At 39.1% G+C, this 26,889-nt stretch overlaps 1 protein-coding gene across 1 annotated transcript in view; it reads left to right on the forward strand.

Annotated features, from left to right (window-relative positions):
- The window catches only part of GNAS (GNAS complex locus), a 140,515-nt gene that overhangs the window by 72,603 nt on the left and 41,023 nt on the right, over positions 1–26,889 (forward strand). The window contains exons 3-4 of the mRNA XM_027710656.2: positions 15,834–15,888; positions 15,973–16,092. Of these exons, the coding sequence (XP_027566457.1) occupies positions 15,834–15,888; positions 15,973–16,092 (175 nt within the window). The remainder of the gene's footprint in view (positions 1–15,833; positions 15,889–15,972; positions 16,093–26,889) is intronic.

Genomic DNA, 26,889 nt, shown 5'->3' on the forward strand with positions numbered 1-26,889 from the left:
CTCCTAAGCTGTGTGTCCCTGCTGCATTTCAGCACCTTTCTGAACAGTGTACCTTCCCCAGTGTACCTTCCCCACAGTCTGGGTGTTCTTGTAACAGAAACGGGGAGGAACAGAAAAGTTTGAGAACTGCTGTTTCAGAAAGTGGGCAGACAGAGCTGAGAACTGCGACTGAAGGTGACAGTACCAGAGCTGTAGTAGAGAACTGTAGTGGAGAGCTGTGCTGAGTACAAGAGCTGTAGTAGAGAGCTGTGCTGAGTACAAGAGCTGTAGTAGAGAGCTGTGCTGAGTACAAGAGCTGTAGTAGAGAGCTGTGCTGAGTACAAGAGCTGTAGTAGAGAGCTGTGCTGGATACAAGGGCTGTAGTAGAGAGCTGTGCTGAGTACAAGAGCTGTAGTAGAGAGCTGTGCTGAGTACAAGGGCTGTAGTAGAGAGCTGTGCTGAGTACCAGAGCTGTAGTAGAGAGCTGTGCTGAGTACAAGAGCTGTAGTAGAGAGCTGTGCTGAGTGCAAGAGCTGTGCACAGCTGTGTTCTAGCAGTACTCATGTCAAGGTTGGCAATGTTCAGTAAATTGCTGTTGGACTGCTCTGAATGGGCAGGTATGCAAAAGCACAAGCCAGAAACAAGTGTTTTGGCTCTTTATTAAGGCAGGTTGCTCTAAATTTTTTAAGAATTATTATTGTTATTATTTTTGAAGGTGGAGGGAGAGAAGACATGCTTTAGTTTGGCATTCTTCTTCTCTCTCTTTCTCTCTTGTTTCACCCCATGGCTGAGAAGCAGCTTCTCTTATTTAAATGAAGAAATGTTTCATGTAGTCTGTTTTATATATCTCATAAATAATATATTTTAGAACTTTGTAGATACTGATGGTTTACCAAATTCTTTTAATCAAATCTGTGGTACTAGGCACACATTTTCTGTAACGATGGCATCTGGTCTGCTGAAATTTCTAGAAAGAGAATTTCTAAGAATCTGTGCAACACCAGGTTAGACCAGTGGTTTGTGTAGTCCAGTGTTATGTGTCAGAAATGGCACTTGGGGAGGATTAGGGAAAAAGTGTGAGAGAGACTCACAGTGATTCCCCTTCAGGTTCTGCCACTGGCACTTCAGGAACTCCAGGAAGCGAGACTCGTAACAAGTTTAGAAGTTCCGTCACGTTCAGTATGTTTTTCTTTAAGAAGCCTAATACTTGCATAATCTAAAAAGTCCTCGTTTGCTTTTGAAGTTTCTAGTTTTCCTTGTTTTTCAGACAGAATTCAAATCCAGCAATTCAGTCGTGCTGCCTGTTTTAATAAACTCTGCACTAGCTGGGGCACCACTGAGAGGTCAGTCAGATTCAGGTAGAGCCAAGGTATCTCCACTTTCTCAAAGCTTTTGCTGTGGTTTTGTTGCAGCCAAAGAAGCAGCTGGTTGGATCAATAATTATGCCCAAGCAATACTGTTTAAGTAATTTGCAGTGTTACAGCAACACACACTCTCTGGAGATTATTTTCTTCAGCTGTGTCTAAGTTTCTCATTCAAACAATATTGTTAATAGTTAAAGGACCATATGTTGTGAAGGTAATTGGATAATTATGACGAGGTCCTGTATATTCTAACTGATGAGTCGAGTATCAGCAAATTATTTTTCACGTAACTTTTGGTCTCATATTCTCATTTATTATATACTGTTGGTATGAACTCTATCTTTTACTTTTCTGTTATCATTTAGAAATGTCAGGTCAGGGCCAGGACATGATAATTGTGCCATTGTCATAGTTTGACTTAAATTACAACAGTATAACTTCCCTTTTATCAGAGGAAATGATAATAAATGTGCTTATTCAGGTATAATTAATTTCCAATTTTGAGCTCAGTAAAAGGTCATTCTTCTTACTGGTTGAGTTCAAATATATAGAGATGTTAAATACAGTAAAGTGAAAGTTTCCTATATTGTGACTTCCAGACTTCTCAAGAAGAGCTTTTTTTGAATTTTTCCAGTTAACTTGTGTTGCACTGGGGAAGGTTCTAATTTGGATCCAGAGTGTTTGTCCAAAACATCAATGAACTGTCCTGGTTCTAAATGGTACCTGCCTGGTTAAATGAACTCTCCTGGTACTAAAGGTGGGGGTCCCTGGAAGTCCAGGGTCATGGTAGGTTGTGACCTTGGGGTTGTGCTTTTGCTTCCAGAAACAGCGTTTCCTAAGCAGATTTAAAAACAAACAAGCAATTTTTTGTGTGTTTTACTTGAAATATTTAATACTAATCAAGGGAAAGACTTTCATTTTGGTAGTGTTTGCTTTCGACAATCTGAACAGTTGTTCGAGTCTTTTGTACCTCTTACTTTCAGGCTTAGCTTTGCACGAGTGGGAACTGGGCAGTGAATTGGGTCATAGATGCTCTGGATCTGCTTGTCCTCAGCTTGAATCCAAACTCCACAAGAAGAGAAGACTCAGGCTCTTGCTGTGTGTTGGGAAGTAATTTGCATAAGAGAAAACTCGGGTGGAAAAACTACTCCACCAGCTTCCAAAAAAATTGCTTAGGAAGTCCACTGGTGTAGGATTCAGCTGGCTGGCACAGAGGCAGGTTTTGTGAGGCACATGAGACAAGAAGCTGAGAAGAGTTTTCTGCATCTCCCCATCTGTTCAGGGCTGACTTTGGAGGAATTCAGGAGTCAGTGCTGACTGTAAGCCCAAAAACCATAGTTGTGTGCTGTGTTCGCTTAAACTTTAGTGACTAAAAATAGCTGGTTGAGACACAGTTAAGGAGCTGTAAAATTGAATTGTGAATATATTGTTCACTTACTACACAGGCATAATGGGAAATACAATATCTAGGTAAGGGAAATGTGTATCATGTTTTCACATTCATTTCTACATCTTCTCTGTATTGAAGGAAGATTTTTTTTTTCTCTGCTTAATCCAGAGCAAAATTATTTCAGAAGTAGCAGTGCAGAAACTTGAGCTTCTTTCAATGAATTGCTCCAACTTTTCTGTAAATAGAGCCCTAGATAGCTAGAAATAAAATAGGTATTTTTGATGTCTTTTAGTGACATCTAAAATCAGGCCAGCAAGAAGATCAGGTAGGTGGAACCTGTTGCCTGAAACAATATTCCCTGACAGTGGTTGAAGAATTTTGCTAATGGGTTTAATGTGATGATGACTGTCTGTGCTTGGAAGGAAGTGAGGGTATTTTTGTTGTTGTTGCCTGGTAATATTTGATGTTTACTTACAAATACTTTTCTTATATCATTTTCACTTCTGCTAGTGCAAAACTTTTAATAACTGGAAAAGAAATTAAAATATCTCGTATCATATTAAATATAATTATAGAAGTCGGTGCTGATACTTTAAAGGCAGCTATTGCTGATACACATTGAACTCTGGGCCACCAGAGGTAACTAGTATGAAAAGATCTGAATTTGGACTTGTTACCAGTGTGGTGTAGCCTTTGAGACCCATTTGGTTTTGGTGTCAAGTTGCTTTTGGAGAATTTATTTATGCACAGTGTTTTTTTATTTGCACTTTTACCTTATGCTTACTCTTTCCAGTGTTGGCTTTGAAATTCAGCATGGTTCATGTCTTTTGCATGGAAAGTTGGTTATAAACAATTTCTGTGTTAGTTCTTGGGCTGTTAGGAGAGTAACTTTGCTTGTATAAGTCTGTCAAGGCATCTGTGTGTAAATACATTGGAACTTTACTGAGCATATGAGGAAAGTATGCTAACAGCTAAATTTTAATTTGGTTTTGATGAGTTTAAAGTTTAATTTGGCTGTACTTAGAGACTGCCTTTCTTAAGATCATAATTTATTTAAGTGATTTTTGACTCCTGTTACTTTGGAGGACTAAAACAGAGAAAATGTTTTCAGAACATGAATCTGGCCAAAACCACTGGCAATTGCACAAGTAAGGTGAAATGGAAACTCTTCCTCCTGTAATTTTACAGTTTCAAGAGATGTGTTGTTTGTAACAATAGGAGATTGGAAAATATCAGAAATCAGACTTTAAAACCTGCATCCTTTTGTAGCAGGAGAGTCTGTGCTTCCTTGACTTCTTTGTTTAAGACTAATAATCACAGAATTTTCCTGTGAGCTGTGTAGGAGATGTGAATACACGGGTTGTTCCTCCCTTAACAGATAGAAACTATACCTTTTTCTTTTACGTTGAGGGCAGCCTTAACTTGATACAAATGACCTTGGCTGTAACTGAGCCAACATTGCTGTACCTCGGGGCTTTAGGGCTGGAACATGTTAGTCTAGAGGGGAAAGTTCTGCGTTCCCTCAGAGGAGGTTCCGGGAGGCGCTGGGGCAGCTTTGGCGCTGCCGTCCCTGTCTGCGCGGGGCTTCACCCGGGGAAGGGAGGGGACCTCCTGGAAGAAAAAGCAGATGTTGGTTTAGACCAACAAGCTTTTTAGTGCTGAAACCTTTTTTTAGAACAATGCTGAGACTTGTGCAAGACTTTCCCTGCCGGATTCCCTGTGGTGGGTCTTGTTCAGTGCTCGCAGCAGCGTTGCTCTGTGGTGGCTGGTGTGAGCATTTCCCAGCTACCATGGGCAGTGCAGTCCTTGTCTTGTGCAGCCTGGAGATTCGGCACAGTCTTGTCTCAGTAAAAATGTAGTAGTAACACCAGTGACATGCAACATAATTAGCAATGCAGTGAGGTTACTTGAGACTCTGTATGCAGGAGTTTTGATTTTCTGATAAAAATGTTCTTTTAATGGAATTATATCGAATTTTGCTTCTGTTAATTCTCGCTGTCTCATGTCATGATATAATTGCTTCTTACTACATAGAAATGAGTAAGAAGTTGTGTGCCTGTGGCATTACCAACACTTATAAAGATGAGGCTGGGTATTGATCTGTGAAGCTTCATGTGAGCTGTAATCAGGGGTGACAGAAGCCGAGGGGTTTATTTGTGGTGGATGTTGGTAGACTTGCTCTGTTGAGGATTACCAGCTCACTGACACTCATGGCAGATGTAAGGGAAGATCATTTAACAGCAATTGGGACTTTGGAAAAGTATTTCAAACCCATCCTGAAAAAAAAAGAAACTGCTTTCAATTCCGGTTTGGAACAGAAGCAACTGTGTCTGTGTTTGAATCTGGAATAACAGCCCTGATTAACCAGTACATTGATGGAAGCAGTCAGGACACACTGAAGTTCACAAGATAAAACCCATTCCTTGTTTTAAAGACGGGGCAATGTGGTAAAAGCATTGGACATGTGAAATAAAGACAACTTGAGTTGAGAGTTGTGTGTTGTGCTGGGGATTCACTCACTGCCGTGTAGGTTTTTTGGAAGCAGAGTCTGTGGTGGGTTTTCTTTGTTTTGGTTTGTTCCTGCCTGATACGATGCTTTGACCTCCTGAGTGTTTTTTGGAGAAAAGCTTACTTCTCTCATAGTTATTCTGAATGGCCTTTTGGAGACATAGTCCCTTTGCCTCCATTCCCTTATCAACAAGGATAATAAGCTTGTGCTCTCACACAGTTCTGCTGTGATAGATGTGCACAAGTGAAGTACAAGTATTAGAAGTCAAAGATAAACTCGTTTGTTATATGAAAATAATTGTAAAATGCTCTATTGAGATAACTTAAAAAGCTTTTCAAGTTAGAAATTGTCAAAATTATTATTAAAACTGTCAACAGCAGTAGCACTACAAAATGTGTTGGTAGACACGGTGTTTTAATAAGCTGAGAATTCTGGTGAAAAGTAGAGACTGCAGTGACATAGTTTCAAAGCATTTTCTTTTTAAATTGTATTTGAGGGAATTTTAAGTTCCCTAGTAGTGTACTTCGTTTTCTATAAATTCCATCTAATAAGTAGTAGTATATAATTCCCTTGGTGAAGATATCTTAGAAAACACAATCCACACAGAAGCTATTTGTTTTTGCGTTCTCTTTGCTGCGTGTTCACCAACAAGTTAAAAAAAATCAAATTATAAAGAACAAGAAGAAAGGAAAACAAAATAATGGCAAACCCCAAACGTAAACACACATTTGTTCTCAATCGTATTTGTTGACAAATCAAGGAGTGAAATAACTATGTTAATGTCAAATTCTGTGGGGAACAGTCAGAGCAAAAGCATACTGTACCAAATTTTGAGTGATAGCATTTAAGTGATAGCATTTTAGTTGAAGGTCTGAGGCAACATTAGAATCAAGACAGGCCTGCAAGTGGTAGCAGACAGACACTGTAACATTACCTTTGATAGGGGGGGGTTGGCCCTGGTACAGGGATCATTTAATTGACTTTGATTTCTTCTCCACTGTTAGTTTTAGAGCAGATATTACTTGATAGCATATTAGAAGCTGTTAAAATCCACTGTACATTTGGGACAGAATGGCTATGTAACCAAATTTTTTCTGTGGCTTTTTTTTGACTTATGAGTACAGGGATAAAACCAGATGATTCTTTGTGTGTTACTGTTTAGTGAGACTCATTTGATCTCCTGACCAACGTCTGTTAAGTATTTTTCAAAGGGTTCAATTCTTTCCTTTCTTAGAAAACCATTTTCTAAAACTTGGTAACAATTCTTTGAAGCCATATTCAGATAAAACACAAGACCAAGAATGCTTTTGTGAGTGGTTTAGAGATCAAGTTAGTCACCTCTGATTTACAGAGGCTGTCCTGGAGTAGATGTATTGGTTTTTTTTTTCTTTTTCACATCCTCCATATTGACTTATTGAAGTATTGTATAAAATACTTCAAATAAATCATATTTTTACTTAAAAACATATTAATTTAAGAGGCATGTGTAGAGCTTTGAGTCTCCAAAATAACTGATGTTAGAGAGGAGTTACTGCACTGCTAAGCCAGTTACAGTTGAACCTGTATTATACTGGTGTCTGTACAGGCAAGAAAGGCTGTAGTACTCATGTTTTCCAACTGCTTCTAGTAGCATCTTATTTAAGAAGTGTCACTAGTAGCTAAATTCTTGGTCCTTTCTCCTTAAGGCTGCTTAACTGATCCCCCTGTTTTGAAGCAAAGTGTAAAAATTCATGGACAACTTGCACATTAGAAGCCTCATCGTATTTTATCTTCACAGACTGTGGAATAACTTGCACCTCTGTGTTTACATGAGCAGAGCTGGGTTCAATTTATGGTAAATTTTGCTTTCAGAGCATTTATAACTTAATTGTTCGGTGGGAGAATGCCGTATTTTCTTCATGAAACATAGGCCATGCGGCATTCTTAAAGGTTCTGCACATTCTGGCCCCCATCCATCACAGTACTTAAACCATGAGTAGCCCTATTAAAGTTGATAGAATTACTCATGTGCTTAAAATTAAACATGTGCTTAAGTGCTTTGATGGATTAGAGCCAACGTTGTCAGCACCTTGCTTTGTTGTGTGCTGTGTTACACCTGCCTCCCTGTGCTCCAGCCTGGGTCTCCAAGGGACAGATTTTGCTCAGATTTGCTCATTCCAATATTTAGTTACTCTATGTTCTAAGAATGCAGTTTACATACACAATCAAAGTAAATTCATACACGGCCTGGAACTATAAATACCCAACAACTCTTGAAATCTAACAATACTTGACAAATTTCACAAGATTTTTTTTTTTCTGGGTATTTCAGGGGGAATTTTTACGCCCTGATGAGATGTTCTGTAAGAATTTCTGTGATCAAATTGCACTGAAATTAGAATCCATGAGCACATGCACTTGAATATTGTAATAATTCTCCCAGATTTTATGTTAGCAAACTTAGATTGCACGTAACATTTTTTGAACAACTAAAGTATATGTCCCCAGTAAGCAAAAAGTAGCTTGTTTTGTAGAATTTACCTTGTTCCTGGTGGGACAGATTTTGTATGAATTTGAACCTTCCCTTTTTTCTGTTTCTGTTGGGCTGGTGTCCTGACATCTGTGTCTTACCGGCCACCGTGTAGGGGGTTGGATTAAAAACCTTGGGTTTTGTCGCTGTTAGAGACAGGCACTTTCCAGATCACCTGTCTAAAATATCATATGCCAGAAGTGTTTCAGATGATAATGGAGATCACAATCCCTAAAAAAAAATCAAGGTATTTTCAGGACCAGCCATGTTCCACCTGTCTCATCCCTGCTTTCCCTGCCGCATTGCATCCTGCTTTGGCTGCTCCGTGTTTGTCCTTACTTGGCGTCCAGTGTTCCAGCCATTTTTATTTTAGGGCTTCTTTCCATTTAATATTGGCACTTAGCCAGCTGTGTACTTTTTCAGTTTTAAGTAGCAGTGAGGTCATCAGCCATTATAGGAGCTATTCCTCTCATTCTTGTGCACGAGCCCCTGAAGAGCTCTGGGATGTGATTGCCTTCTTTTCAAAAGCTTCCTACCCAGTCCTGCCTGAAGGAGTTACTGGAATACAGACACTTACAAAACAGTGTTAGAGCAAATGAAACTCATAGGCCACTCATGAAATCAGTGTTTCAAAGGTTAGACAAAAATGCTTTGAAAGTGAAAACCAAGGTAAGAACAAGACTCCCTGTAAGGCTGCCTGTGTTTTAAAGCAAAGGCTCTGCAGAGCCAAGGATGGAGTGATGAACAGTGCAGCAAATGGCCCAATTTTAACAGGAGGGGCTGTTAATCCGCATATACTGCAGTGCCTGGTCAGGGTGTGCTCACACAACAGGATATTTTCTGGACATGCAGAGATGGATAGACCCAGTCAGGTAGCTCAGGAGACCCCAGTAGGCTGGATCTGCTGTGAGGGATGGAGGCACAGGCAGAACATGAAACACTGGAGGGTCCATGCTGAGAGGTGTCACGTGCTGTGTTTCAGTGCTGTTGCACAGCTGGACAGAAGTGTTTCAAAAAGGTGGTGGCCGATGGGCATGTTTCCTTTAGTCTTTGTTAATAATGACTACATTCACAATGCTTAAATAAATAAATAAATGAAAAAGTCTCTGTGCTTCCTGACAACAGTTTGATTATCTCAAAGTAGTGAATTGTACCAGGCAAGATGATTCAGCAATTTGACTGGAATCCTCCTGTTCCTGCTGGTTCTGAGAGGTGTCCTCCCAGCCTAGAAAGGAATCAGATTGTCCTTTGAAGACTCTGTAGCCTTGTTAATTATTATATCAAGTATCTGGAGATAATACTAAACTTCTGAGAACATCTTTTATTGTAATATGCTTAATTACCTGTACTTAAAACAAGAAAATGAGAGCAGTGTGTTCCCCTCTGTGTGCGTGTCTGGGGAGCTACAGACCAGGCTTGCAGTGTACAAAGGTGTTTAATTGTACAGTATGAATTAAAGAGCCTTTGTCAGCCTCATACATCACAGAGCTCTTTGTGAACAGTTCTGTTTCCATCCCTTACCTAAACTATTGCTAGTTAATTAGTTGAGGTAAGTGGAGCAGGATAAGCAGAGTTATGCTTCTTAATATTGTGTCTGTGATGGTCTCTTTGTGCCACTAACAGGTATAAAGGGACTGTAAACCAGTTAAACTGGTTTTAAGTAGGAATTTGTAAAGCTGAAGGGGAGCCTGAAGGTGGCTTAGAGCCAGAGTAGCATCTCTGTGCCACATCCATCTGGGCAGGTGGAATGACCAGGGTTCCATGTGCTGCCGGAGCAGCCCCTGGGACAGACTTCAGGTGTGTGTCCAACCACCCTCCTGGCTCCTGGAACTCCATCAGGAGCAAAGCATGCCCACAACCAGTCTCTGCATCAGAATGTCTGTAGAGGCTCAATAAAGTTGCCCTTTAACCTTTACAGTTAGCCTATCACAGTGGGCAGAGATAAAATAAAACTAAATACTGAGTTAATTAGATTTATATTCAGGGATGCCTTTTGTAGAGTTTTTGAACAAGTCACTTCTGACCCCTAACACTGCAGTGGAAATAATAATGGAAAATAACAGAATTTCTGCTTTCATAGAGATGTGATGTGTTTTTTAGTTGATGCTTCAATAATTTGTATTTCTGGAGTTTTAACTTAGAGAATGGTTCTGTTGTTTCATTAATAGAAGGTATCACTTTGTTCTTGTATTTCTTATCACAGTCATCTGTTTATGGCCACACAGTAAGATGTACATACAACTCATGAAGGTAAAGATGGTAATATATTGAAACAAGAAATGGTAAAGCAATTTAGAGTGCTTTTTCCAATATTTAAAAGGGGACTTGTGGAAGCCCTTTATGTATTGTCTATTCTATATATTGCATCACATATTCTGTGAGAAAGTGATTATGCTTCGGGGGATAATTGAACTAAGTTCTCCCAAATAATTTGTCACAATTAGATCTGTGCAGCATTATGAGTTTTTAACTGTGTGTTTAATTCGAAGTATACCATGACAAAATTACTGAGCCTGTTGGGTTTCTCATTTTCCAAAAGGTGTTATTTATTTAGAGAGAAAGCAAATAGTTTATCCTCATAGCTATTATTCCCTCTCACAGTAAATCATCTTTGGTAGCTGGATGGTACAATCTGGTGATGCCCAGAATCTCAGAGAAATAAACCCAAGAATTTGCAAAGTGATAATGGGAGGGGAAGGGTGGTGTAGGAGAAAGAACACAGGGGTAGGGAGGGGAAACTACGGCTCTGCAGCCAGCAGCAGGAAGGGAACAAAGTATTAATGTGGTTAGAAAATCTCTTCTGCTGCAAGTGAGGACCCAAGTAAATCATATTTCCTGTCGAAAGCTGTACAGAGTTACTGCTGTGGAGCTGCTGCGTGGCAGCTCCTGCCCTGTGGTACTGCAAGGGTTTGTCCTTTTGGGTCTTGAACAGGACAAAATAGAAAATCTCTTTGAAGTTGTCAGAATTATTAAGGTATCTCAGTGATGTGATAGAAATGGTGTTCAATTTGCAGAAGATACTCAGTGGGTTTTGCTATTGCATTTTAGCAGTTTTGTCTGTAAAATTGGAACTCTGTCATAGGTCTAACGTGAATTATTTCAGCTTCACCCTGAATACTCTTAAGCAACTATTTTTCCCCATTTTCAAGTGCCTCTAACTTGGCCTCTGCCCTGTTTGCCGTTGTAGCTGTTATATTTTGAGGTAATTGCATGTTCTGTTAGAAATAACCCAGGCTGCTAAACCAAATTTATCTCTTTGTTGAATTGTGAAGTACTGCGGGATTTTTGTAATGTGGATTGGTAGCAAAACCTTAATTGAATTTCCTTGCTCGTGGTCTTGTGTCTGAAGATTTTGACTGCAGAGTCGTGTTTTTCTGAGGTGGATTGGCAGGTAGTGCTGTTTGCATTTCTGTTAACTTCCGTAAGGTGCAGTAAACAAATTTTAATGCAGATTTCATGGAATATTTATGAAATCCATCAGATGTTTCACTGCATCAAAGACACCATATTTAGACGAATAGACATGTTTAAAGCTCACATGCCTGTGAAGTGCATGACTGCCTGTCAAAGAACCAAATTGTGTTTTAAAACAAAATTGATCTGTTAACTTGTCGTTGGCTTCCATGTGTAATTGTGATGGGCTTTTGAAGGTGAGCAAAAGGGGACAGCCCGTGGCTACTTCCCTGTGCGTTCCCATTTGTTGGCAATACCTGAAAACAGGGAGCTGCACGTGTGTGCTACACATTTTCTCCTATAAAAAGCCAGAAGCAAATGAATTGTTTTGTAAGATTTTCATTCTGGCTCTGGCACTTGCGAATTGACTCACTGAACTGCAGTGCTTTGCACGGGGATGGGAAGTTTTGCACTCTCTGGAGTTGTTGTGTCAGCAGGTTTCAGGAGTGAGGGAAGTTTGACAATGCTTCAGGAATAAAGGTAATTTCTATGTGATGCTGATCACTGGAGGTGATGGAAGCTGGGCTGTTCACAACCTTGTAAAGAACAATGTGATTACATTTTAATATCCCTTATTAAAATAGTCCCTATGTACTTTCCAGAGCTACAGAACTTTCCAACGAGGCGTTTGGTTTCTTAACCTGTCAGTGTTAAGTGTTAAGCAGTGACCAAGAAATTCAAACTTCTTGGCTTTTAGGATAATGGCATAAAGAGGTTGTGTCCTGACATCCCCCTGTTTGTCCATCTGTGTCCCCCCCCCCAATTCTTTAACATGTTTTGTTTTGGCCATTCATTTCAGCACCTTTTTTAAAAATTATTTTTCTACCTGTGAGATGTAGAAGGATTCAGGGTGAACTGAATCCTCATCCTCTGGAATGTTCTTTTTAAACTTTAATTTTTTTTTTCCAATTAATGGTTATTCATATTATCTGGAAAGTAAACCAAAAATGAACATTAAAATTAAATTAGTTTGCTTTCTGATAATCTGTTTGGTAATGTGTTCTTTACATTGGATTTGATAAAGTCTGAGTAAAAATGTTACCTTTTTAAAAGTAAAACTCAGCCACAGGTGGAGAAGTTCTTTAATAAATACTGATTAGGTTGGTTTTCAAGGAATATTTGATTTTCCTGACCTTTTATGTCATTCTAATTTAATGTTACTTGAATTAAAATGTCATCTTTTTTTTTTGTAGTACCTAAAATAGACTTTATTAGTTTTCCTGAAAGCTATGTGCAGCTTTGCTTTGGCCCATTTAAATATTGAAAACAGCAGGATTTGAGATTTTTCTTCTAATCCTCAACTAATAGAGTTTAATGCTTTGTTTGGCCTACCCTACACAGCCTAAGCAAAAGTTTTAAACAAGATTAAAAGTATGACCTTATTAACCCATGGCATCTAAAGATACAGAACAGGCCTGCAGAGACATCAGTCTTTAGTTAGCCAGGATAGCACAGTGCCATTCCTGGCCTACTCAGGATCTTCCAGAGGAAAACCTTTTGGGAGCCCAGCTTTTTTCTATTCTAGTTTTGTGCCAGCACCTGGGAATAAGAAATTTAAAAAGTGAGAATCTGTTCCTAAGTTGAATATTGTACCTTTTCTGGGGAAAAGAAAGTACTTTTGGAAATTTGAGGTGCAACCTGTCTGGGATTTCTGAAGAAAAAACCCCAATTCTGGGAAGGCAAAGGGTCGTAGCTCTTGTGTGCTGCATCTCATCAGTCCCTGAGTAAAAGGAATGTCACCTTATTTTTATTTTTTTCTTAGTGAGAAGTTACAGTTGTATTTAAGCTGCTGTTGGATGGGTGATTGATGAACATGTTGAGTTCCAGAAGAATAAAGTGTCTCATTGTCATGGAAAGTTTATGCCTAGTAAACATTACAAAACACAAAACGCAGTGATACATTCACTGCTGTGTAATAAGAGTCCTTGTTTACTGGGCAGGCTATAGGGCCATGGCAACAACACCAGAAATAGGAACTCTGAGTATCCTTGTTGTAAAGATGATGATGGTTATCGAGCAGTTTGTTAATTGCTGGAGTTTAATGTTTCTCCATATTCATTATCACCTCGCAGTGCTGTTTAGTAGCATGAGGATCCGCCGAGAGGTGTAAATGTGGAAGTTTGACTGAAACCTGTGATAAAAATAATGTGGTTTGTTGTAGAGTCAGGTAAATGTGCACCTCTCTGCTTTGAGACAGTTAATCCCAAGTGTTCCAGGGGAGAGAGAATAACTGCAATTTGCTTTATAACAAAAACAACACAACTTCCTAAACTTCTGTCTTTCTGATGATGTTCCAAACTGAAGCAAAATGACTGATAATTCTTTAAAAATACTGATATCTTGCTTGGCTTTCAGCGTATCAGTTGCCCTTTTGATCTCAACGGGGCACAGTCCAGAATACATGTTCATTAAGTTGAAGATCCAGCTGAAAACCGGAGGCAAAATAAAGCCAGACAAATTGCTTACACTCTCATTGATAAACATTTCCTGCTTTCATGCCATTATTTACATATTTTTAATTATGAAACATGGTTTTTAAAAACAGAAGGCAGATGATGGGTTTGCAACTGTACACGTACCAACTGAAAAATACAGGATTTTTGCACCTACCCGAAGTCTTGGTTGTGGAATGGAGAGTTTCTTAAGGCCTAGAAAGCATGGAAGATAGGGAAGAAGAGGATGAAAAGCCCTCAGTTTTTCCTCTCTTTTCCTGTGTTATTTATTTTCCTTAATTTGGCGCTTTTGGCCTTTCTTGGGTCCTTGTTCTCATCAGTGGTGCCAAATGTGTAGAGCAAAAAACTGGTGGTCTTTAGGAATAAGGTGGTCTGTAGGTAGGTAAAAAAGTCGAAGGAAACCCAAGAATTTTCATCTGACTATTGATAATTTCATTTTCTCGCTGCATCGGGCTCCCCTGACCTTCCTCACCCTGCCCCAGACCGTGGAGGGTCCATGGCCAGCGGTGAGCAGCTGACGTTTGGGGATAATCCCGTTTCTGTTGGTAGAGTTCTGCTGCTGATTCAGACCCGTTCTCTCCACAGCCAAGTCATCCTGAACACGATGATTTGATGCTGCTGTTTGCTTTCCATGTGTAAGAGCAGCACTGGCATTGCAATCATTCTGTCACAACTGGGGAATGTAGAATCAGATCCTCCACGCCTGTGCCTGAAAGGCAGCGGAACGTGCGGCTGCCACGGGGGGGTTTCCTCGACCCTGTCTTCTTTTTAAAGAAGTTGCATTAATTTTTCATTTGATAACTAGAATTCCCACCACTCTTGGATGTTTGTGTCTGCCTTGTTATTTAAGCAGTACTTCTTTTTGTTTTTTTTCTGCTGTTCTTCTGCATTCCTGGTCGGTGAATGTGCTTTCAGTTTCGTTTTGGTTGTTGGTTGTGAATAATTATAGGAAGGAAAAAGTGACAAAAAGCATTTGCAATGTGTTTGCTGAATTGACTCAGTAAAGTGAGGTGTGAGTTACTGCCTTTAAAAGGGTGAAAAAAGGAAATGTGCTGTTGGTAGTTCAAAGTTTCTGGGATACTGAACTGGAAAATCTTAGTTTTCAAAAGGATAAAAAAAAATTAAAAATTGGTATAAATATTCAGATAATCAAAGTGTTCTATAAAAACAGTTTAATGAAGATTAAAAGGTCACTGAGACAATTCAGCTGGATTATTTTAGGAATGACGTGGCTAACTTTGTATACCTCAAACTAATAATTTTATGCTGTTTACAGCAAGAAATTAATAATGTAAAATTTTTGTTGTAGTGCCTTGCAATTAAGTTACAGTTTACAGACTCAATACTAGTAATGCTTTGAGGGTGCTGATTCCTGGTTATACCAAATGTTGGATCATGCATTTCACTGGACTGCACTGTACAGCATTGAAAGTAACTGTTGTCAGATTTGACACTAAAGCCAATAAAAATGCAGCATAACAATGGTTTGCACTCTTGCTTCAGCCTATTAGGCTTGTTAATTTGACTGCAGTGAATCCCAAATGATAGTGCTTTTTCCAAGTGGTGTTCTAGCCTGTTCCACTCCTTGTAGTCAAGAGGTAATTGTAGATACTTGGATTAACCTTTTACTATTTATTTTATGTTTTGTAGCCAAACTGTTGGTTTCAGTGTCTCTGTCAGGTTGAGCTCTCTGTTCTGTCCTGTTCTGCTGTGGCATCATTTTGTGCTTTAATGCTTTAATTTTTTTGTACTTTGAAGTTCTTTGGTCTCCTTTCATTTGTTTCTAATTTTAATAACTTACCCTTTTCTTTCTTTCTGTTTGTTTCCAGTTTATACATTTCTAAAGAACTTTCATTCCTGTCTAGTGTTTCCATTCAAGTGAATCAAAATCTGTTTGATTTTGCAGAATGTCTTAGTCCCAGTCTAAGGCTGTAATAAATTTTTATTTAAGCATAATTAGATGCTGATTTTTGGATGCAAATAAATGTTACTGTTTAAGTAGAGAAGTTTTGAGATATTTAATCAAGTCTCTATAAAAGTCTTCAGTGACTGAAAGCACTTCAGTCAATAGGGACAATAAAGTTTTGATAAAGTATTTTTCAAGTTCACGTTCGGTTTTAAAAATATATTCTGCTTTTGTGGCTCCTGAATTTAATAATGTATCTTTTTATTACAGGGAGAAGAAAATGAAAATCCAGGATATTAAAAACAATATTAAAGAAGCTATAGAGGTAAGCTTAGGAGCCATTGTTTTTACTTATTCAAAATGGCTGTTTAGACACTCTCTGCAGTATTTTACTTTTTTGTCTTTGCAGACAATAGTGACAGCAATGGGCAATTTGGCCCCTCCAGTGGAACTAGCCAACCCAGAGAACCAGTTTCGAATCGACTACATCTTAAATTTAGCCAACCAGATAGACTTCGATTTCCCACCGGTGAGTAACCCCTGGCTGCAGCCAGGCCTTTCTGCACAGGATTGTATTTCACTGCATTGGAGTAAATATTTTCCCAAAACAGTGGGCTGCTCTTTGGGAATTACTGAAGTACGTGCCTTTGGTCAGTGCTAATCAAGTAAGTGTCTGACAACACGGCCAGAATGTTCAGCTGATCCTTCAGGAATGCAGAAACCCTTGTCTGCTTTTCTGCTTTTTGTACTCTGTGGAATTATCAGCTCCAGGTGGACACGGATGGACAGTGCTGTGTGTAGAGTTTGGGTATTGTTGGGAATTGCCCTGCCCAGAAGGAGTGAAGATACACTCAGCACTCTGTTGATGATTAGCTGGTGTTCAGTGATACTGAATCTCTCCCTTTTGGAAGAACAGTGGAGTTTTCTTGCTGATTCAGACTCTGTGTCAGCCAGACTTTCTACAGAGGCTCCACGCACACGTCCTTGCCTCAGCCCTCCCAGTCCTAGTTAATCATTCAAGGTGCCAGCAGACCCAGAGTAAATGCACAAAGGATAATTATTTGGTTGATGATATAACTTTGTGCCCACTCACTGTGATTAATTTCTCCTGTATCTCAAGCAGGCTAAGTAGCAGAAGCCCATGAAAATACCGTTTGCAAACACTGAACTCTTCAACACCGAGAAGATATTTTTATTAATTACCATGAAGTACCTTATACTTGCAGCAGTGCAGCAGTGTTTCAAAGCTGGTATTTCTCTCTCTGTGCAGTGTTCCAGGGGGCTGAAGGGAGGATTTATGGTGATGTATCAAAATCATGATTCATTTACACCAGAATTTTTTGTCCATCTAGGACTGACCAGATGCTTGAAATGAAAGTGCAAGTGCAAATAGCAGTAAGATGTGGGATAGTTTGCACTACAGCAAGGTTTTGTAACTCTTGATTTGTAAACATTGTTAAACAAACTACTCTGTGAAACCAGTGACAGTTACCTTTTCCACCTGTTGCCGCTTCTAGGGGTTTCTCTGCTTTGGTCAGCCTTTATTAATAGGAAAAAAACAACCAACCAGAAACATACTTTGTATACAAGGCAGAAGTCGTGTGGTATTAGCAACTAATTGGAAATACTGTAATCTTCAAATGCAGTCATTTTCAAAGTTCAACAAGTACAGACAGGTTGATGGAGGGAGGGGTGTATAATTCTTCTCTAGCACATAAAATGTAGTAATTGTCATTTTGTCTTAAAGCATCTTAGATAAATTGGATATTTTGAGATTTTTAGTGTGAGACCTCTAATTTTCACATTTGTCAGTGTTATCCATGGGAATACCTGGTCCCTTCATGGATGATTTCCACTACTAGGGGCACCAAAAACCCTCATGCTTTGAATATAGTTTTAGGAGAATACTGGAGAGAGAAGACAGTGATTCCTTACTCCACCCCATGTGCTCCTGAACTGGCTGGGTGCCCACAGCTCTCCTACTGCCATTGTTTGTGATAGTTCAGGTTGTGAGCTGTAACAATGCTGTAACAAGTTCCCGTGACCTACCTCGTACCGAAATACTTGGTTTTCCTTTTCTCTTCTGTCTTGGGGGTTTTTTTTCTTCCATTCAGTTGGAGTGCAGTGCGGTTTTTTAAATTTTTCTTCTCTCCGAAAGCAAGGGATAACTGTGTAGTGGTAAGTGAACAAACCAAATATATATGTTACATTTACTGGTTTTTATATAAAAATTAATGTTCACTATGTATTACATCTGGTAGGATACATGACAGGAAACCCTTGATGTCTAAAGCAATAGAAGCGTACTTAAAAGGTGCATAAGTAATTTCAAGTTCAATGAAGAGTCTTTGTGTTGAATGACACACAACTTCAGGAATAACAGTGCTCCCATAAAACTAGTTTTTCTTCTCTGAGCAAAGGTATTGTCTTAAATTTTTAAGCCCTGAGTCTACAGAGCTTTAGGCGTGTGCATAACTTTGACTAGTGGCTTCCTTCTTTGGCATGATTAACTATTTCATATGTAAATGTTTGTAGGGTTGAGGTTTTAAACTGGATGTGCATTAGCCACAAATGTTGAAGGACTACTGTTGGCTCTCTCTGCCCTGGGTGATTACATAAGTGAATATGTCTCTGATTTCTGAGCTTGAATGTAGGTTATAGTCCTTTGGTACATGAAAAAACTGAACCTGCATTTTAATTGCATGATTTAAATCAAGTTAAGGTCTGGAGTGTCCCTAGATGCCAGCTCTCAGTGCATAGTGTCAGAAACCACAGTCCTTGGGTACTGCTATAGAAATAATTTTGACTTTGTTTCAGATTAATTAAAAGTATTTTGAAGAAAAATAAGCTTGTGTCAGTGGAAAGAATAGCCTTGTGGGTAGTTACGCTTCATGTCTAAGGAAATGTTGATTATCTACTTCCTCCTCAAGTACAGCATCATAAAGTGGCAGGTGAACTTTTCCTGTCTAGAGTATGGATGTAGGAGGAGGGAGGGCAATTTTTAGCAATGTGTGATGCTGACTATTTTGAGTTGTAGAACTTGCTTTCTGCCTCCTCCATTTTCTTCATGGGGAATCCTATTTCAGCTGTTTTGAGGACATACTTTCCTCAGTATCATGTTTGATGCTGCTCCTCTCTGCTGTGGGAAGAACAGGAAGGTAGGGAGAAAGAACATTTATTACCAAGGGGGTATTCTTTGGGGACTGCAAGTACTTAGCACCATACTCTTCTAAATACAAGGCTACTTTGCTTCTCTTTAAATGCCCTTTTCCTAAACATGAATTTGCCAAGCTCTCCAGAAGGCAGCACACAGATGTACAGGGATCAGCACTAGGATCGTGGAGTTTCTTCTCCAGCTACAGGAGATCTTCTTTAGAACATGAGGCCTCCTTCTGTACATGCAGGAGTAGTTTAAATGAAGTTTAGAATACACCCCAGAATCTGTGTTTATAATTCCCTGGTGCACAGGTGGAGGTAGAATTCAAATATCCAATCAAGGGTCAGTGTGGTGTGAAAGGCAGCAGAAAGTAAAGAAAAATGTGAGAGCTTTACAGTGAGATGCCAATACAGGGGTCTGCCTCCACGTGTAATCTAGGTTTCAAAGAGCAACTTTTGTATTCTGATATTCTAATTATTTTCTTAGTTTGTGTCTCCATCTGTTTGCTTTTGCAGTTTTTGACTTACAGGAAATGTGTGTCGTTTATGTAGACCATATTGTTCTGAATGAAAAAAAAACCTAAAAAACAACAGCTTGAGTTAAAAATAATGGTACAGTGCAATGCTAGGTTAAACATTCCCTTCAAAGCTGGAAATTGAGTATGTTGGTGGTCTGTTAATTCAGCACACTTGGTATTAAGAAGTTAGATTTCTTGAATACAAGTAGTAGCATATGGGGAAAGGAAAAGGGTAGTACTGACTGAAAAGAATTCTGTCCACATAATCATGCCGGTGTTTTAAAATATTGCAATATTTAGTAGGTAAATGTGTAGTTGAAGCTTCCAAATAGCATTTCCATCACTACTGTCCTTTGATGAATTTAGCTCTACGCAATTTTCATGTGCATGTTTTCAGTGTCAAAAATCAACCTCAGAAGTAGTTTCAGTAATTAAGGCTAGCTGTATATCTGTCTCAAATGTCGGGTGATGTTGGGTTAGCTGGGTAATAAAGGTGATATTTTTATTCCTCTTCTGCATACCAGACAGTGGTTAGGATATTTTCTTCATCCCCAGTACCAACTAAAATAGTGGCCTTTTTCTCATCACTTTCTTTTGCTCTCGCTTTTAGAAGAGGGAGGGAAATTTCTTTTAGAGGAGGGAGGGAAATGTTATCATTATGTCAACATTTCACACTCTATGATCAACCAAATTGAACCAAGCTACAAAATAAAACCTCTTTATTTTGGGTCATAGTCCCTTTATAATTCTCAGGTTTTAATGAAGTATTAAAAATAGCAGGGCAGGATTTATGACTGCCTGTTTTTAATTGGCCTGAACTCAGCCGAGGAAGATGTCTCTTGAAAATACCATTATAAATTCAGCAAGATGGTATTCAAAAAGTAGTAGAATCAGAATATTAGCTATTGAAAGGCAGAATAACAGAGCAATGACTCCAGCCTATATCAAGGCTGCTTAGAAGAGATGTGATCATTTTTAGGGTGTTGATGAAATTGTCTGCAGGTCTCTTGGTCCCCATCTATTTTTTACTACACTGCTCCATTGTAGTTATTTTGAATCTCCCACTACCACTGCTGCTGAATAGTTTTATTCTGGTTTCTGAGTGGTGTCCTTGAGGCCAGGCTTTACCACATGCTGGCTTCAGCCTCAAAGCCCAGCTTAGCATCCCGTGTGCCCACAGCCATCCCTTCCCTCTCCTCCACACCATGATGTGCCACCCGCGCTTGGCCAGAAAAACCTCCGGTGGGTCGCCGGTGTAAATCAGACCATTGAACCAGTGCGGGTTAAAAATAACCCTGGTAACCCTTACTCCTTCACTCTTCTATTTTGGGGAGATTATTTTTAACAGGGATCAGTTTTGAGGGCAGATTTACAACCTGGCCCGTGGGCAGTGTGTGCACAGGGTGTGATGCATGAACGTGCAGCGGGGTCAGAGGGTGGGGTTGGAGCCCATAAAATGATTTTGACACCAAAATCTTCAAGAAGGTAACAAGATAATACAGTCTCAGTAAGAAAAGATGTGAACCTGGATCTCTTTGCTACCAAAAGTGTTCCTTAATCATGTGGGCAATGGAACAAAATTATCTGTCCCTGCAGATAATCACCCTGATGTGTATAATGATAGATATATTATTATTCCTCTCTAAATACATCATGGAAGAAGAAGAGAGCTGTTCTGGTTTGACAGCATCACTGGCTTTATAATGTAATGACAGACATACTCACTGCAGTGGAGGACATTTCCCATGGGGATATCTCAAATGTCACAGATTTTAGGGTGTGGAAGTAGGCAAAATATTTTCTTCAGTGAATACACTCATGGGAAGCTGGGAAAGGTGGGAGACAGAGCTTGGTTTCTTGGGTGTCTAGATAATATTGTATGCAATTTGGATACTTCCCACAGAGAGAAAACACTGGGGCTCCAGCATTTTCTTGTCCAGATTCTCTTTATGATTTTGAGCAAGGCACCTCAATATCCTTTATTTATTTTTTTTTTAGTGCCTTCTGTATCTTGTTACCTGTAAAAGAGTGATAAGTATGTATCTTCATGTTGCATCTTGAGGTGCAAAACTGGTAGAAAATACAGATACATAAAGTATTTTTACCTTGAGGATGTTAATGGTGTTAACAGAAAGGAATGGGAAGTCTTACAGACAGTATCAGTGATGTGGTGATGTGGTGCTACATCCTCTGAAATAATCCTTGCTTACTCTTTTTTAAATCTCTATTATCTTATCTACAGAGCATCTCCTCCTTAATGGGCTTCCAGATAATCCAATTGAGTTTACCTGGTCAGAGTTTAACAGGACTTATGTAAAGCTGGTTCTCCTGTGCTTTAATAGCAGAAATAAATTCTTGAATACAGTTTAATTAAAGAGTTCTTTTGAAGCCTTCTTTTAGTATAGGGTCTGTGAGGCAGCCACTTGGTTTCATTTCTGTTTCTCATAATTAAAACATGTATAACTACTAATGATTTGCAAATGAATCTCCTGAAATCTCTGATTTTTGTCCACATGGATAGATGCCTGATATGACTGTTTTATTCTTGATGTATGATTATCAATATCTAGCAAATTTGCACATTGCTAACCTATTTATTGGCAGTGGGTTTTTTTGGTTTTTTTATTATTTCTGCCCTTTGAATTCTGCAGTGCTTTCACTGAGGTTTTCACATAGTTCTGTTGAAATTCCACAAAGAATTTCCTTAAATTGGAGAATGTACAGTCCAGGACTTTAGACAATGTGCTTTATCTGCATATCTTTTCTGTAGTGCAGCTGCTATTATAGTACTAAAACCCCACCCTATATTTTGCTTTATTAATAATTTATTTGATTAGCATTTGAAGTAGATGCTAATGCTTTATTCTGAACTTGTACTTTTATCCAGTAAAGTCCCACCATACCATACCATATTTATAGGTTCAGAAGTTCGTGCTTAAAAATTCATTTGAAGAAATTGTGACTTGATTTCTCTTGATGCATCTTCTTTGTTTTCCTCAGAGCAGTCTTAAAGAACAAGAACAGATTAATTCAATTTATGTTGAAATAGAAGAGCTGTCAGCTGAATTAAACAGGAAATAGGCCTAATTTAATATAGGAATTCTTAAGCATTTTCTGGTTTTAATCACAGTAAGAGACTATCACAAAATATTGGTGTATGCATAGATGAAATAAAATTATACCTGTGAGCCTCCCTGGTACTGCAATGGCTTGAGAAGAGTTTCTGTAGGGGCTTTATGAAAACTGAGCAACATGTAAATGTGCTAATTGCCCTGTAAACATGGGTTTGGGGCACACAACAAAAATTGCCCTTGGTCTTTTTGTACAAAGACTTGGAAATGTGATGGTAAACCTGCTTCTAAAAGAGTAATGACTTTGGCTTTTTAATTTAATTTATGTCATGTTAAATGACTAAAGGTTGAACTTGGATGAGCATGGAAGTAGCTAAAAAGAAAAAAGTGAAAATTATCGTGATCTGTTTTACATTTTGATTCTGTGGAGTAGTCTTTGCTCTTTTTACATGTGCTAAATGTAAAGTTGTTTTTCAGTTTTCCAGTACCAAATACAATCTGTTATAGTGTGGCTGTGTTGTGCAAAGTTACCTTTTCCCATGCAGCCATCTGTGACTTCCCAACAGGGAGACTTTTACATGGAACAGTGCAACAGGGAATGTGCCTCCTCCTTAGTTTATGAAGTTATGACAGAATTTAAAGGACATGTCAGGTCCCAAATCCTGAGGGAAATCCACGAGCACAGGCTTTTCCCTTCCAGACTGGGAGGGAAGCTGGTGAGAGCTTGTGTGGGATTGAAGGTGTGTGGATGGGCAGGTCTTTGCTTCTGTATTTGCTGTGTGTGTGACTCCAAGGTCTGATCCTGCCACAGCCCTGCTGGGCCTGTAGCTGACCCTGGTCAGGGTTTTCAGCTTGTCTTTGGAGAGTACATGACATTTCTTCAGCGTTCCAGTAAAATTTAGGCCTTTTTTTTAAGCTCCCAGGAAACTGGGAGGCTATTTACTCTTTAAAAAAACCCCAACAAATAAACAGAACTTTCAGTTAATCTCTGGAGTATATGTGAGTTTGATTTTTTTTTTTTTTGTGTAGACTGTATTATAAGTCTATGAATACTTTTACAAACACAGTCTTCTTCTTCAGAAAGGTTGTAAGATGGTTAGTGAGCTGTCCTTAGGATTTGTCTGAATTGAAAATGAGGAGAAGTATTTATCTTACACCCTGTTCTGCTGATGGAAGTTTCTGGCAAAACCAGGCTTTTTGTTTCCAATCTGAAAGGAGGCAGCAAAATTGCAGTGTGGTCCCAGGTGTTTGTTCTTAGCACCTTGTAAGGTAATCAGGTCATCTGATTTGACTGTTCAAGTTTACTATATATTCATTGAACAAAAAGCAACTAAATGATGTGGTACGAAAGATACTTTCCAAACCCTAATTTAAGGCTTGAAGGAAATTTCTCAGAGTTTTATTAAACTTTCCTTCTTAGCCAGAGGTCTACAAAAATAGCTGGTGGATGAACTGCCTCTGTCACCGCTCTCTGCTGCCCCGGGAGAGTGATGGAATGGGGGAGAAAACTTCTTTGTGAGCCTTTTGTGCTACCAGTAAGTTTGATCCATTAATGAATTGCCATCTTTCCATATATTCCACTCTGAAGAAGCAGAGGAACACTGACTGTTCAGTTTAAAATTGCAGAGGAATCTTGATGGAACGGGGAGCAGGGAGGACATATCTGCCAACTCCCACCTTGATGCTCTCACCAGAAGTGAGTTCTTCCTCCCTAAATTGCATGAGGAGCTGTGTGAAGGGATTCCATCCAAGCTGTGTTCTAGTACCAGCAGATTGAGCTTCTGTGCAATGAAAGTAGAAATAAAAGAGAAATAGTGTAATATTATGTTCCCGAGGACTTTTAACCAAAGGCACTTTGTAGATTATGGGTAAGGATTTGTGTGTTGGCACATTTCTCAAATGCTGTGGTGTTTTGAAACTCTTGACAAAGGGGAATAATGTAAGCTCAAACTCGACAGAAGTTTCTTAAATAAAAATTTGCTTCCTACTGGCCATTCCTTGCGGCAACATCCAGTTTAATTTGTGCTGGTAGAAACGTGAGGTTACTATAAGCAGCAACCCAAAATATTTCAGCATCATTCTTCTTTTCTAAGCGTGAAAAACTGTTGATAATGAGACTGAATCCTTGCTGAAAATATTTCTGACTCAGTTATGGGAAGTGCTGAGTACTCTGGCCTCTCCCAAAGAGTTTTGTATTCAGCTCTGGACACATGCCAGTAACTGGAGAATATCTTCAACTATTTGTAGGTATGTGTTTCCTTTGTGATATCATCAACATATTTTCCCTAAAATAGCAAGCAATAATTAACACTTGTTCACACCATTAGGAATGCAGATGTTTCCCTATTCAAGTAAGTGGCTTATTAAACTGTCTGATTTGACAAATTTAACACATTCTGGTATCCCTGCACAAACACAGTGGGAATGAAAAGATGCCATGAGTTTCCTTCTCCCAGTGGCCTTACAGTCAGTAATAGTCTCTTGATTTCAGATATGAGCAGTGAAAAATAAATCAATTTGTTGTCTATTTATCTCTCCTGGAAGGAGAAAATCAGCTTGTGCAGTTTGTCTTGGAATGCAGTGAGCTGCCCTGCCATCCTGTGACCTTGCCCTTTTCCAATGTGGTCGGTCAGTGGAATGCAGCAGAACTGCCTGGCTGTCAGGAAAGGAAAGTTCCTGTGCCCCCACCTTGCAGAGTAGGTCTGTAAAGGGGTTTGAAACCAGTGGTCAGTGTTATTTTTAAAAGCTGAACACACTGGGAAGCAAATGTCCTCTGAGATACAATTTTACAGTTAGAAGCTGGCTTGGTTTGACCTTTAATCATTAGGTTTGTAAGTCAGTGACCTATTTAAAACTCTTATTATGAAATGTGTAACTCCATGGGACAGTGAACTTTGCCCAGGAATTGAATCCCAGTTTTAACCACAGCATTGTGTAATGGTTGTACACACCTTTTAGTAGGTAAGGCTTTTTTTCTATGGCATTGACTTTTGCTGGAATTAGTAAATAAACTGTTCTAATGGAGGATCCACCCTATATTATGTTCTACAAAGAAAAGGTAATGTTGCATGTCCATGCTAAGTTTCCTGTGACTTTGGTGTCACAGTGGCAAGAACTCTGCCAGTGTTTTTCCCTGCCAACATCCTAATGCCTATAAAACATTGCTTCATAAACATTTTTTTCAAAGTCTCTTGAGTATTTATATATCTGGAGGGAACAAAACCTTGTAGACAGTATGTCCAGTTATTCTTTCATTTTTTGCTAATATTTTATGCTTTTAGAATGCCTCTCCAAAGCAGACCTTGGCTCCTTTATTTTTTCCCAGGCCTGGAGTTTGTCTCTTGAGGATTATTTTTTTTTAATAACCAAAATGCTCAACCTCCAAGTTCTTTAACACTCGCTCTGGTTTGACTTTTATCAGACCCCCTGTTTACCTGCTGCCATTTATTAAACTTGCTGAAATTTTCCAATACAAGTAAGTTTTAAACTTGATTAGGCTCTGCAATGCCCCTTTTCTAATCCAGAATTGTGCCAGCAAGATCTTTCTGGAACAAAGTACTCTTTTCCAAGCATCCCTTTCACATGATGATTTCCACTGAGGGATTTTTTTCTCTGGAGGTCTGCAGAGATTCCTGTAAGTGAATACAAGTGATTTACAAATGTTGCCTATCGACTCATTGGATTGGGAAGCTTTCAGCAGGTGGAGAAAGCTTCACCTAATAAATAAAACATTAATAATGAGATACATTTCACATAAGTATGACTTTCTAAGTATTGTGATGATATGGTATGATGAGAGATGAGGCTTCCTCATCAGCAGCATGGTCCTTGATCCTTCAGTTATCTAAGACCAGAGAAGTTTTACCTGTACAGAGGATTTTCTCAGAGTTTTTTATAGTTTCTGTGGCCTGTTTGTTCGGGATTGTGCCCAGAAATCAAACTGTGCCCAGCCCAGCCTGAGCAGATTCAAAGTCAGGCCCTGTTTGTTCTGTTCAGATTTCTGTTACATTGGCATTCTTCTCCCTACTCGAGGATTTCTCCCTCTTTAGGGTTATGTTGGTGCTTCGAAAAGTGTGAAGTCTGTTCTGGTGGTGGATAAATGCTCCAATCCTGACACAGTGCTTAGGAAGAGCTTGCTTCTCACCTTCCTTGGTGGTGCCATCCTGTCACCACTTCTGTTGACTCTTGTTGCTTTACACAGCTTCAGCTGTAGTTTAAACAGGATCTTGGGTGTGTGTTGTGGAACTGCAGCATTTTTTATTTTTTTTTTAATGGAAAATGACATAATTTGAATTTTCTTTTTTTCAATTTTAAGTATGCATAGGGCAAGAATGGATAGTATGAGCATATACTGCAAATGCTATGGAGCGTTTGGAACCTAACATTTAGATCCTGTTTGTTGTGGAATGTCATCTCAAACCAAATTGTTATTTAGTATTATTTGTTTATTTTAGCTGTTTTGTGAAGAGTTCCATTTTATAGGGCAAGGAAAACCTGTGTTGATGCTGCTGTAGAGTCTGTTATATTAGAATGTGCCAGCAAATGAATCAGTGTTGTGGAAACAAGAACCAGACATGTAAG

The sequence above is a fragment of the Pipra filicauda genome, unplaced genomic scaffold, assembly GCF_003945595.2.
Source record: "Pipra filicauda isolate LSUMZ 115617 unplaced genomic scaffold, ASM394559v2 scaffold13_size5146498_pilon, whole genome shotgun sequence".
NCBI lineage: Eukaryota > Metazoa > Chordata > Aves > Passeriformes > Pipridae > Pipra > Pipra filicauda.